At 39.1% G+C, this 14010-nt stretch overlaps 1 protein-coding gene across 1 annotated transcript in view; it reads right to left on the reverse strand.

Annotated features, from left to right (window-relative positions):
- Positions 1–14010, reverse strand: part of LOC125225558 (serine/threonine-protein kinase 3) — a 32544-nt gene that overhangs the window by 2640 nt on the left and 15894 nt on the right. Inside the window, exons 6-10 of the mRNA XM_048129316.1 lie at positions 9659–9768; positions 8550–8712; positions 8175–8370; positions 2038–2176; positions 1097–1250 (exon numbers count right to left, since the gene is read on the reverse strand). Of these exons, the coding sequence (XP_047985273.1) occupies positions 1097–1250; positions 2038–2176; positions 8175–8370; positions 8550–8712; positions 9659–9768 (762 nt within the window). The remainder of the gene's footprint in view (positions 1–1096; positions 1251–2037; positions 2177–8174; positions 8371–8549; positions 8713–9658; positions 9769–14010) is intronic.

Consider the following 14010-nt stretch of genomic DNA (forward strand, 5'->3'; position numbering starts at 1 on the left):
TGTTTCACATATGTATAAAAGGCGAGCACACAGTGACATACACAGATATAGGAAGGAAGGAGATCGAACATGCCAGGCGATTTGTTTTGAATATGTTATTTAAACCGCACACACTTGTAGATGGACACTCTTTTCCAAGTCTGTGTACAGTCGACTACAAACAAATCGTCGCTTATCAAGAATAGTGACACAACTCAAAATGAAATGCTACTGCACTTTATATTCTAACTCTTACCGGTAAGATTAATATTCGAATGGCAATTCATTTTGAGTTGTGCCACTATTCGTGATAACCGACGAAATGTATCCATTTTTCACCTTATGCTTTAAGGATTAAGGTAAAAAAAGTGTATACATCTCTTTGTAGTCGATTGTACATGCGAACGACCAGCGAGTCGTGTCATCACGCACGCACACAACGATAACTTTATACTCAATGCTCGACGACCGGTCTGGCGCAGTCGGTAGTGACCCTGCCTGCTGCGCCGCGGTCCCGGGTTCGAATCCCGGTAAGGGCATTTATTTGTGTGATGAGCACAGATATTCGTTCCAGAGTCATGGATGTTTTCTATGTATATAATTATGTCTTTATCTATTTAAGTATTTATATCGTCGCTTAGCACCCATAGTACAAGCTTTGCTTAGTTTGGGGCTAAGTTGATCTGTGTAAGGTGTCCCCAATATTTATTTGTTTATAATTTCTCCTTCTCTTGTTAAAATAGGACATGTTTTGGTACACAAGTCCGACACTTCATATTACAGTTGCTTCTAAAATCATAATCATAATGCTTCGTGTATAAAACGCTTACCTAGGTGTTCACTCAATTTCCCGAGAGATGTCACTTTTGCTATTTACAACTAGCTAACGGTATGTTATCGTAATTTATATAAGAGAATTTAGTTATTTTTGTATCAATGAGAGAATACCTGTGTGTATTCAGTTCAGCCGATTAAACATACTTCTGTTTATTATTAAACTGGGCGTTTGATTAAAGGCTTTCCCTTTCGAGACCAGAGTTCAAAGTTAAACACTTCGCAAGCATCCGATACCGGTATTGAAACCAGTAATAATTATTTACATTAAAATGTACAGTACCTGACGGTATCATCTCCCGGTAACCTCAAAGGGCCGGTGAGTGTTCCATTAGCCGTGCCGAGGTTGAGATGGTTCACGTCTTTCTTCTCAAAATGGTCGAGGAAGAGCGGCCGGTATTTCGGGCGGTTGGTGTCCATTGGATCCGTGTCGTGGCCTGCAAAGAGTTATGACGATTATATCATAGTAGTCAACATTTGTCTATGGTTGACTCACAGAATATATAGTTAAACCAGAAAGGGTAGTTAAGTCAAAAAGTGTGTCCACATGAGAGGGCTTTGTTTGGGCTGGTGTCCCTCTCGCACTTACTGACAATGTCAACATTATTCAGTGTTCATAACCAGTCAATTTTCAAAGTTACTAGTGTTACTACCAAATCTACTAATACCCAACTGAAGGTATTTTTTAATTAAACAAATCTTTGATTTATTGGCATCAAAATGATTACATTATAATTATTTGCCATTTCTTTAAAATTTAATTTGAATGTAACACTAAAATAATATAAGTTATTACATTATAATTATTTGCCATTTCTTTAAAATTTAATTTGAATGTAACACTAAAATAATATAAGTTATAAAGTCAGGTAATGTACAGATAAAAATACTACTACTATGGTAACCTCATTAACACTGGCCACACGTGCGAAAGGGACACCAGACCAAACAATGCCCTCTCATGTGGACCGTTTTCGCTAGTCTGATAAGATCACCTTTCTGTCTCAGTGATAAAGTTCAATTTAGTATGGCAAAAAATGTGATTGCGCTGTCCCCTGTAAAGGTCTTTGGGTTGACTGCTATAGAGAATGCCATAAGGCTCTAACATTGATCCATGTGTAACTTTTTTGAAGAAAACAGTTTATTTAAGTTAGTATTCATGTCATAATAAATAATACTAGGGAATATTTAAGATCGTACTACAGTTACAATGATGATACTCACGTTTCATGGTGGCGAGGTCAGCGTCAGGTTCGTTAATGACCATAGTGCCGAGGTCGTGCGTCAGTTCTGTGCCGTCTCGCGTGGGCACTAGAGTGCCTTCGTCCCGTTTCTTCATTGTTGCGTCGTCGTAAACTTCGCCCTAATCACAAAAGAGCAATAGTTATTTGTGCAAAAAGAGAGCAACTTATTTTTTGGCGGTTGCATACTAGCGGTAAGTAAAGTACGTGCGACTTTCGTTCCGGAGGTCGCGGGTTCGAACCCCGGTTCGCACCAATGAGTTTTTCGGAATTTATGTTTGAAATGTCATTTAATATTTGCTAGGAGCTTTCCGGTGAAAGAAAACATCGTGAGGAAACCGGACTAAATCTAATAAGGTTTACCCTTCGGGTTGGAAAGTCAGATGGCAGTCGCATTCGCAAAAACTAGTCCCTATGCCGAATCTTGGGATTAGTTGTCAAAGCGGACCCCAGGCTCCCATGCGCCGTGGCAAAATGCCTGGATAACGCAAGGAGGATGATGATAAATATAGTACGGTCAACCAATTTGAATCCTAGGCCACTCTAGAACCCTGTCTTATTTAAACCATGTTCTATTTGCCATAAGAAGTCACATTGACGTTTACTGTGCAAAGGTGGCCTAGGATTCAGATTGGTTGACTCTAGATATTGGAAGTAAGTTTTTTGAACATCACTGGCTAAAATGCGCTACATTTTACAAGTAAAAATACCCTGCACGCAGCTATAAATATTCCCCAAAACACAATTTCTCTTTATCACAAACATTTCACTAAAGTTTTGGTTGCATCTTCCACAGCATTGCATTTCTGTAATTCTAGAGGTATAGTTACTCAGTTCTATTTTTATTTTATTACTTTAATGTATTTGTAAGGCACTTATTTAAGATTTATATGATGTTTCAGTTCGTTGACAAACGCAGTGTATAATGTGACTAGTTTTTTTTAACCCCCGACGCAAAAACGACGGGGTGTTATAAGTTTGACGTGTCTTTCTGTCTGTCTGTCATATTACACTGGTCAAAAAGAGAAATAAAAAAACAAAGTGTGATGTAAAGCTGCATTTTTGGTATGTTATTTGGGGTCCTTGGGGGAATGTAGGACTATATTTTGCAAGCAAAAAAATGGTGTGCTAACTTCGTAATTTAAAAAAAAAGTAAAAAAATAAGACTTTTTTTGGTATTTGCCGTTTTATTAAAAAACTATGCATTTTTGGTCAAAAGTTGCTTTGTAATGTTGAAAGCGCATTAAATTCCAAACAGTTTGACATCTTTTGTATCAATGTCCGTCAAATATTTTTTGAGATATGAAGCGTCAAAAAAAGAACATTTTTCCCCTTTCTATGAAAATATTCATTTTGCTAATATTTTGAGACAGATATCAGCAAAACAACTCAGGCTATTACATAAATTGTAAAATAAAGATGTAGAAAATTTCACTAGCTTTCATTTAAGACCAAAAGTGTGCCAGTTATTTAAAAAAATAGGATTATATCGTAAGTCTAGTATAACTGGATCAGAAATAATCGGTGGATGGTAATGGCCAAATGGGATAGTTTACATATATTTACAGGAGGTGTAGCGGAGAATGAATTATGATTATTTGGGGGCTGTTCAAGTATTACTCAGTCACATATTTGCGTATATCAAATCAACATTTATTTAGTTAGTTAAGTTTACGGTCAAAAAGACCTCAGGATCGACGCTTGGCGGAAAAAAATATTTACGAGTAGAAAACCCTCATTAATTGAATCAGATTGTTCCGAAATTGTTCTTGTACGGACTGGTTTTTAAAGCATATCACTGAGGGTCAATAACATCGATGCAATCTCACGAGCGTTGTCGTTTGTCGTGGACGTGCCCGAATCATAGTATTCTCCGTTTAACGAAATATCAGTACATAGACTACATAGTATGTGTTGTATTGCACGCGCAGGTCTCTCACCGCCGCGCAGGTGTAGTCGAACCATAACTCGACAGTATACACTGAGGAACAGCTGTCTTTTTGCGCTGTCACTAGTTTTGCGTTGTCACTACATTTGGCGAATCTTCTAGCCAACAGGTTTGCCCTTACTGCGGTGGCTCGCCTCTGCCTTTCTATGTCCTCCTGGTCTTTTAAACTGGACAAGATGTGACCAAGATATCTGACTTCGTGTACTCTCCGCAATTGAACTCCATCAAGCAAAAGAGGTGGTACATGTGTGGGCATATGTGCTGCCTCCATGAGCATAAATTCAGACTTGTCCGGATTGTATCTCTTGTTATGCTGGCTGGCGTATCTCTCGCATTCTGCAAGTATCTTACGCATAGCTCCCACAGATGGTGCTAGTAGGACCATATATTATCGTCTGCATATGCGATGTGATTTATCATTTGCCCATTGATGGAGCAGCCAACCTCGGTACTGGTCAAAGCCTGCGACAGCCCATCCATGTACACGCTGAAGAGAGCCGGAGACATACTGCCTCCTTGTCTCACGCCACAGTTTAGCCCGCTGGCTGTGGACAGAGTTGACTTCCATCTTACTACGTTCTTCTGCTGGGAATACCACTTCTCCAGTATCTTAATAATTGGCGTGGGCGCTTTCCGTTCCCGTAGTTTATTCCACAGCAATCGGTGGTCAAATACAACTCAAGTGGACTTTCTATCACTACAGGAGTTGTGCCATCAAGATGCAGAACCAGGACCCTCAAAAAGGAAAAAGTAAAATGTAACTAATTCTGTTTTATTTTTCTAATTTAGGCCACTAGGTGAGTGTTTTATTGTTGTATTATTGTGTCGACTTTTTGTTTATGTTATACTAACAGGTAGTTTTTAAAATATCCAATAATGTATAAGTACTAACCATTATGGGCCATTTGTTGTCTGATATAATAAATAAATTAAATTAAATTAAATTAATTTACTAAACTTCAAAATTTTACTGTATTTTATTTCTTCATTAGTAATAGTCAAATCGATGCAAAGTTAGCTTAGACAATTTTATCAGATAAACGGATATCAAAGAAAGTAAGATCGAATAGATAACACTTTCAACCTAAAACTTTTAGCGTAAACTAATACCTTAACCAATCTACCAGACTCTTGGCTTCTCTATTTATAGATTTTTTTTTTGTTTACCAAAGTAACTATTCTTCTTACTGACTTTTACTTGCACTAAAACTAAAGCAAAATAAATTTATACAATGTTGTATTGCAATATATATCATATCATGAAGTATTTTGCAGATATTTGTCCAAAAATATTGGCAAAACGCTACATTTTATAAATGCGTCAAAAATTAACCTCTTTTGACGCTTCATATCTCGAAAACTATTTGACGGACATTGATAAAAAAGATGTCAAACTGTTTGAAATTTAATGCGCTTTCAACATTATAAAGCAACTTTTGACCAAAAACGCATAGTTTTTTAATAAAAAAATAAAAACCAAAAAAAGTCCGATTTTTTTACTTTTTTTTTTTAAATTACGAAGTTAGCACACTTTTTTTTTGCTTGCAAAACATAGTCTTACATTCCCCCAAGGACTCCAAATAACATACCAAAAATCCAGCTTTACATCACACTTTGTTTTTTTAGCCGATTTTCATGTAAGATTTGACCGGTGTATATTAGCCACTTTCCGTGTTTAGCAGTAACACAATGGTTTACTGTGACATAACGCATATTGCTTGGTCAGCGACAACCCAAACATGTATATATATATAGGCACACCTTTATACAATAAATGGGATTGATTGGGATTCATTACTTTACCTACTACTCGTGTCTATCATTTGACGACACCTCATCCCGTAGCGCTGCCCATCCTCATCAGTAATATACTATTTTGTTATTACATGGCGACCCTGGCGAGTTGGTCTTAAGATGAACATGGATAAGACAAAAATCATCTCCAATGCCCATGTAGCACCAATTCCCGTTACAATTGGAGGCTTTACACTCGAAGTTGTAGACGATTATATATACCTAGGACAAGTTATCCAATTAGGTAGGTCCAACTTCGAGAAAGAGGTTAATCGTCGAATCCGACTCGGTTGGGCAGCGTTCGGGAAGCTACGATACGTCTTTTCGTCCAATATTCCGCAGTGTCTGAAGACGAAAGTGTTTGATCAGTGTGTGTTGCCAGTGATGACATACGGTACTGAAACGTGGTCGCTTACAATGGGCCTCATAAGAAAGCTCAAGGTCACCCAAAGGGCAATGGAGAGGGCTATGCTAGGAGTCTCTTTGCGAGATCGTATCAGAAATGAGACCATCCGCAACACAACCAAAGTAACCGATATAGCCCTCCGAATCGCTAAACTTAAGTGGCAGTGGGCGGGGCACATTGCACGTAGAACCGATGGCCGTTGGGGCGGAAAGGTTCTCGAGTGGCGACCGCGTACCGGAAGGCGAACCGCGGGTAGGCCCCTAACAAGGTGGACTGATGACCTGGTGAAGGTCGCAGGAGTCCGCTGGATGCGGGTGGCGCAGGACAGGTCATTGTGGCAATCTTTGGGGGAGGCCTATGTCCAGCAGTGGACGTCTTTCGGCTGATATGATGATGATGATGGCGACCCTGCCATCTATCGTACAGTATGGCCACTCCCGCTCCCCGCTGATAGCGCCGCCCACCCGCTCTCGGTTACTTCACAGTTACCACCTGTCGCCGCGACCAGTCGACCTGTCATATCTCACTCATACAAGCATGGTACGCGTTCGCCTACACGAGCTTAGACTGTGTGCGTAGGGACGCGCTTCTTTCATACTTATATTTGATCGCCATTGTGTGATGTTACTTATCATCACTACTTTGAAAAAATCTCGTATCTCACGCTGCTCCTCAAAGTTAAAACGCAGTAAGTCTATATGCATTCCATACATACTACAATTTTCTTTTCATTGACAGACGAAGATACAAGTTTTTTTTAAAAGCACGTTATATAGAAAAGACATTATAAGACAGACAAGGCACCCATTTCTCGAAGTTACAATTTACAAGTGGTAGTCAATGTCTAATATGACAACTTGGAAAGAGACTTCTGTTGTAATTTGTAACTTTCAGTTTTGAGAAATGGGCTCAAGACCACAAGGATTATGGGTTGCTAGAATGTACAACTTTGGTACGTCAATTCAAGAATTGAAAAGTTTTCAAAAGTGTATAGTGATTGAAAAGTTATTGCAATGGGTTATGTCGCACACTAACTAAGTTCTAAACACATTTTTTATGCATCCAAAAAAATGAATCTCCACGGAAACACAGGGTCCTTTTGGCAAAGCAGTGGAACGAAGCCAATAATAATATTTATTAGTTAGTGTAGCATCTATTCTATTCTAAAAAATATCTTTTTTTAAGCAAAAAGGTTGCGACGCCTTGTTTCCAAACTTTCTTGTCGTGCAGTTAAGGAGGAGATGGCGAAATATCTTCAGCCATGTCAGGTTGGATTCGGAACGCCTTTGGGGTGTGAGGCAGCTATCCATGCAGTGCGGTCATATGCCATGGCTCCGGAGAACGTTTCTAGTGTGATACTGAAAGTGGATATTAGAAACGCTTTCAATTCTGTGGAGAGGGATGTAATTTTGAGGGAAGTTAAGGATAGGGTACCATCGTTATTTCCGTTCCTTCACCAATGTTATTCTTCCACAAGTAATCTCTTTTATGGGACTGATCCGATTGCATCACAGGTAGGTGCTCAGCAGGGCGATCCGTTGGGCCCTCTCCTTTTTGTTTAGCCATGCAAGGTGTCATCCGTTCGCTAGCCAGTCCTTTAAACGTCTGGTATTTGGATGATGGTACGTTGGGTGGAGCGCCGGATGTCGTGTTGGGGGATGTGAGGAAGCTAGTGCAAGCGTTATCAGCCGTTGGCTTGCAGGTGAATGCTGAGAAGTGCGAGTTGTTTCTTTGTGGTCCGGAAACTAGGGGGTTGGTAGCCGATTTTGAAGATGTTTTGCCTGGCTTAAGGTTGGTGGAGAAGTCATCTTTAGTGCTCCTTGGGGCGCCGATTTTTTCGGAGGGGGTTAATCAGGTGGTTCAGGACAAAACCGTGGCGCTTTCAGAGTCTATGAAGCACTTGCAGCATGTCTCGGCGCATGTATCTTTGGTGTTGTTACGTAACTGTTTATCAATCCCACGCGTAACATACACTTTGAGAACGGCGCCGACTTGGATGCATATGCAGGTTGTGATGAGATTCGATGAGGTGCTCCAAAGCGGTCTGGAGTCCATCCTGAATGTCCGGTTTGAGGAATCCCAGTGGTTGCAGGCTACTCTTCCCATTCGGCATGGCGGGTTGGGGGTGCGTCGCATGCAGGATGTGGGACTTGTAGCTTTTCTTGCATCTTCACACGCGTCTCAGGGTCTGGTTGCGCGTATTTTGTCAGTTCGTGAGATCGATATGCACATGCCTTTTGTGGGTAGCGCATTGGATGAGTGGGCTGTTCGCTATTCCAGCGGGGCCAGACCGGACAACCTCGGAGCTCAGAGATCGTGGGATGACCTTCTGTGCCGTCAGGCATACGAACAGTTGCTGGAGAGCGCATCGGGGGTTGAGTTGGCTCGGTTAAAGGCGGCAGTAGCGCCCGAGTCGGGGGCCTGGCTACACGCCTTGCCATCATCGCACTTGGGTACGTTGTTGGATAACGACTCCTTGAGGATTGGTGCTGCGTTAAGGCTCGGGTGTACTGTGTGTGAGCCTCATCCATGTGTCTGTGGTGTAACGGTGGAGGCAAATGGGCACCATGGGCTGAGTTGTGCGCGGTGTGCTGGTAGGTTTCCTCGACATCATGCGATTAATGATATCGTTCGCAGGGCGATGGTGTCGGCGAACCTGCCGTGCGTGTTGGAGCCCCAGGGCCTTAGTCGTACGGATGGAAAGAGGCCTGACGGTCTCACTCTCGTTCCGTGGGCTAAAGGTCGTAGTCTGTTGTGGGATGCTACGTGTGTGAGCACGTTTGCTCCATCACATCTGGCACAGGCTACGCGTGCGGCGGGCGGGGCGGCGGAGTACGCGGCAAGGCAAAAGCATACCAAGTACTCGAACTTGAAGCCGGTGTACGATTTTGTCCCTGTTGCGGTTGAGTCGGCTGGTCCCTGGTGCGCCGAAGCCAAGGATTTTGTGAAGGCCCTGGGTAGACGCTTGCGGGATAGGGGTTGCGATCCTAGATTGGGTTCGTACCTGGTACAACGTATATCGTTGGCTATACAGCGCGGCAACGCGGCTGGTATTTTGGGGACGTTTGTTCCGGGTACTGACCGGGTTGGGATATAAGGTTTTTATTAAGGGTATTGTGTTTGCCTTTTTTTTTTGTGTGCTTGAGTTTTGACGATGCGTGTTGCGGATAATGTATGTTATGGTAATGTTTTATTTTGACGAAACCTTAGGTGGATGGACACTCTGTTATATGACGAAGCCTGCGCTGTGGATCTAAACGTATGTATTTTTTAATGATTTCTTTTGTTTGTATCTACTCCAGTATTAAAATTGTATACAAGTATAAAATAAATATTGTTATAAAAAATGACTAAATTGATTCTAAAAAGTAGTATAATTTGTGGGCATATGGGAAAATAAAACAGGGCTACCGTATTTTTCATTTCGACTCTAGAAGTGAAAAAAAAAATGTTTACCAATAAATTCGTGTGTTAGCAGATATTCCGCCGTAGCTCTCTCGTCAGGGTTTTTTATAAGGCACTGCGTAACAAAGTCGATGAATTCTGGCGACCATTGGTCTGGTTCTCTGAAAAAAAAAAACAGAAACAAACCGATTACTCATAGTGTTATGTTCCTGCCGGTGAGTAAGGCTGCCAGAGCTCAACGAGGGTGCGGTGTGCTGGTGACAGGAGGACTTACGGAACTGACTTATTCCGTCTATTGTCCTTTGAGTCGTCGGCAACCCGAACCCTCCTTGGAACTTGTGCACTCCTTTTTACTGTGTATTTAACACAGCAAAAGGGAGTGTACAAGTTTCTAATGGGCTGGCAACGCGCATGTGACACTCTTTGAGTTGCAGGCGTCCATAGGTTACGGTGACCGCTTTCCATCAGGCGGGCCGTACGCTTGTTTGCCACCGACGTAGTATAAAAAAAAAGATTGGCACTGAAACCGGACTCGGTCGTCTAGTAATTTCAATGAGGAGGCACACTCAAAGGTTATGACGGATGGCGCCACCTTATTAATCCATTACACAGATAAATAACTTCACACGTGAGAGCGAGATGATTTATTTTTTCTCTCTCACACTTATGAATGACGATATGTATAGTTTAATATTCATCTATCCATAGTTTAGTTAGGTTACAGTTTCCTTTTCCTTCTTTTTATTAAGACATAGCCTAGGAACCATCCGGTCTTGCTACTACTGGGAAAATAACTTAATTCTATAACAGTACTTTTTATGTCACCAAAAATTAAGTTTGGTAATTTGAAATAGTTTTTTTAGTTAAGCCACCAAAATTTATGACAAAAAACGTATAATAGAATTAAAAAAAAAATATTTTAATTCACTAAAAATCAGGCGAAAATGGAATCAGGACTTTTGTTTTAAATTCGACTACTTTAATTTATGACCTTTATAACACATTAAGAAACCACCTATTTTTGTGAATGATACTTCGTAGTAGCAAAAAGCGGACTAATTAAATCAGTTATGACACAAGCAATAAAAGGACAAGTGAAGTTATGGTTGTTTTGTATATACATTATGTGTTGAAACACTATGAAAACTGAAACCACCCCAAAAACAAGACGGATGTTCAATATTTTACTAGCTCGGTATAACATTCACGGCAAAAATTACATAAGCAAAAAAATTGGAACAGACTTTTCGTTAGGATCATAATAAAGAAGAATAAAAATTAATCCACCTTTAAATGCTCGCCAAGAAGCGCTAAAACCACATACGTACGTACTGAAATAAGTATTTTCATGTTCTTCTTACCTACAAACTCTCTACCATTGACGATGTAATTTCCTGCATTATTTCAAAAGTGACTCATGTGTTCAACCGCATTTTCATTACATCATGGTATAATAATATATTTCGTCGCCACTACTATCGCTTAAATAGCTCAGGTTGTACTAGCGTAATGTAAAATGACGGACGGACCTGATGTCGTGGGTTCGATCCCCGGCAGTCGAAATGAACTTTTTTTGGTTTTTATTTTTAACCGACTTCAAAAAAGGAGGAGGTTCTCAATTCGACTGAATGTTTTTTTTTATTATTTTTTTTTTGTATGTATGTTATTCGATATCTCCGAGAATCGTGGACCGATTTTCAAAATTTTTTTTTTGATCGAACCGGTATAACCCCGAGATGGTCCCATTGGCACCAAGTCAGGGTCTGATGATGGGATCCTGGAGAAATCGAGGGAACTCTTCAAATGTTATAGGCACATGTAATGTTTTTAGTCTATTTTTCAAAGGTACACCAGTATTTACGTCTGATGGTAATAATTTTATGTCGCTGAGCTGATAATGGAAGGTCAACTCCTCAATGGTTAGGAGTTAAAGGATAATTCTTTCACTACTGTACATGTATTCGGACTGATACATATAATATCACTAGGAACCACTAAAAATCAACAAATAAATAAACTTTTTAACAAAAAATAAAACCGCCTTCAAAAATAAGCGCGTTACAAAACACGGAGAAACTAAAAAGCCAAAAATAATAAACCTTTCAATTCAGATTTCTTATCGTATTGCAATAAGCTAAACATCCAAATTATAAACAAATCAATTATTTTTGGAGTCGGTACCAGCCTGTGTATGGTTAGGTGGGGCAAACAGGCAATAGCAAGGCGACGAACAGGTCTGGTACCGACTACAAAAATAATTGATTTGTTTATAATTTGGATGTTTAGCTTATTGCAATACGATAAGAAATCTGAATTGAAAGGTTTATTATTTTTGGCTTTTTAGTTTCTCCGTGTTTTGTAACGCGCTTATTTTTGAAGGCGGTTTTATTTTTTTTATTTTATTTTTCTTTTACCGCCTTTTTACCCCCTTTATTTAAAATATTGTTTTTTTTTTGTTGTATATAACATTTTATTTAATGCTGTGAGTAATTTAGGTACAGTCAAGATATTTAATTCTCTAGCCATTTTAAAATGTTATTAGACACATGTAATGCAATAAGGTCGAAAACTGTATTTCAGTATTAGTATTGATTGAAGGTAACCTAAAGGTTCAACATCGTTCCTCCCCGCAACTCTTAAATACTCTGTCTTAGCTAACCATCGCTGGACGTTATGCCCTTGTAATAAGGATTACAAATGTACAGTGACAGTTGTCCGGTATGACTCATAGATTTATATATTATTAAGCTAGATTGAGTTGTTAGGCCAAAAAGTGTGTCCACATGAGAGGGTAAAGTTGGGGCTGGTGTCCCTCTCGCACTTATTGCCACTGTCAAAATTATTTGAATGACGTCATCACTGTCATTATTTGGGGATACCAGTGAATATTCAAAGTTACTACCAAATCTACTAATACCAAACTAAAGGTTTTTTTTAATTGCGCAAATCTTTGGTTTTATGGCTTCATAATAATGACTTACCAATTCGCTACAAGGTATTAATATCCTTGCCTCGATATAATACAAAAATAATTTAAGAAGTTTATTAACTTAGTTATCATACAGGTAAAACACTACTACTATAGTAATCTCTTTAACACTGGTAACACGTGCGATAGGGACACCAGCCCCAACTTTGACCCTCTCATGTGGATACACTTTTACTATCCTAATAAGAACGTTTTTCTGCACCGGTGATAAAGTTCAATTTATTATGGCAAAAAAAGTGTGAGCTCAGTCCCTATTGAAAGTCCATGGTATGACTCAATGAAAAATTGGCTAAATAGTAATCGGAAAACAAGCAAAAAGGGTAGAATATATTTCTATAAGTTATTTCGTTGGATTACATTACAAAATGAATGTATAATACATTATAATACTCGTTGTAATTGTATAGATTTAAATAAATAATTTTATTAGTTCAAATTAATGACCGTCAAGGAACAAAAACTAATTGAGTCGCTATTAGACCGTTTTCACATTATCCGATCCGATAACGGATGTCGGAAGGATATCAATAGATGAATCCAAGATTCCGCCTGTAATGTATGGGATATCGGTCCGACATCCGATATCGGATCGGATAATGCGAAAACGCACTTAGGTCTACATTTTACACTTTTGAAAACCAAGATTAATTAGAGTCAGTTGTATGGTCGGTATGTAGTGTAAATAAAAAGTCTAAAAGTAGTAGGTTCTTTTTACACTTTTTGCTATGTATTTTATATTTCAATAGGCAGGCTTCTGTACCCATATTACAGTACTTTCAATATGTGCTATCCTATAATTAAATTCGGACACTCGCGTAGACACTTCTAATATTATTTGAATGGCATTACCAACATTAAATCTCCTTTTGAAAATAAATTTTAAAGAATATCCCACTATCAGATCAGAGCCACTGGTATTTAATTTAAAACAAATGCCTATAATAAATAAATCCGATTAAAATTTGGGTTGTCTGCTGTCGAATTTAATTATTTTCATAGAAAATATTTTAATTTGTATCCTTCCAGCTCGAGATTCTTGGAAGCCCTGTAAATTTTTCTTTGTGACAACAAGATATGTCATGTCAGGAAATTTACACATACATACATTACATACATTTATTGTAATAAACGTAGTACAAGTGACCAAGATAAAGATGATACAGTAGGGTATTTTAAAGTTTATGTAATGAAGAAGTAAAATTGCGGCCTTTTTTAGGTATTTCTATTTATGGAATAAATTGGAAATATCTAATACCTACATACTTATTATATATTGGTAGCGGCTCCATTCGTTCAATATTCGTTCGCAATTCATTTTGACATTTAAGTCATTTGAGCATATTATGACAAAAGGTATTTTGATAAAGAGTTTTTAGTGTGTCGCAGTTCCATTTGCAATTTTGATACTTAGGTC

The sequence above is a fragment of the Leguminivora glycinivorella genome, chromosome 4 (genome assembly GCF_023078275.1).
Source record: "Leguminivora glycinivorella isolate SPB_JAAS2020 chromosome 4, LegGlyc_1.1, whole genome shotgun sequence".
NCBI lineage: Eukaryota > Metazoa > Arthropoda > Insecta > Lepidoptera > Tortricidae > Leguminivora > Leguminivora glycinivorella.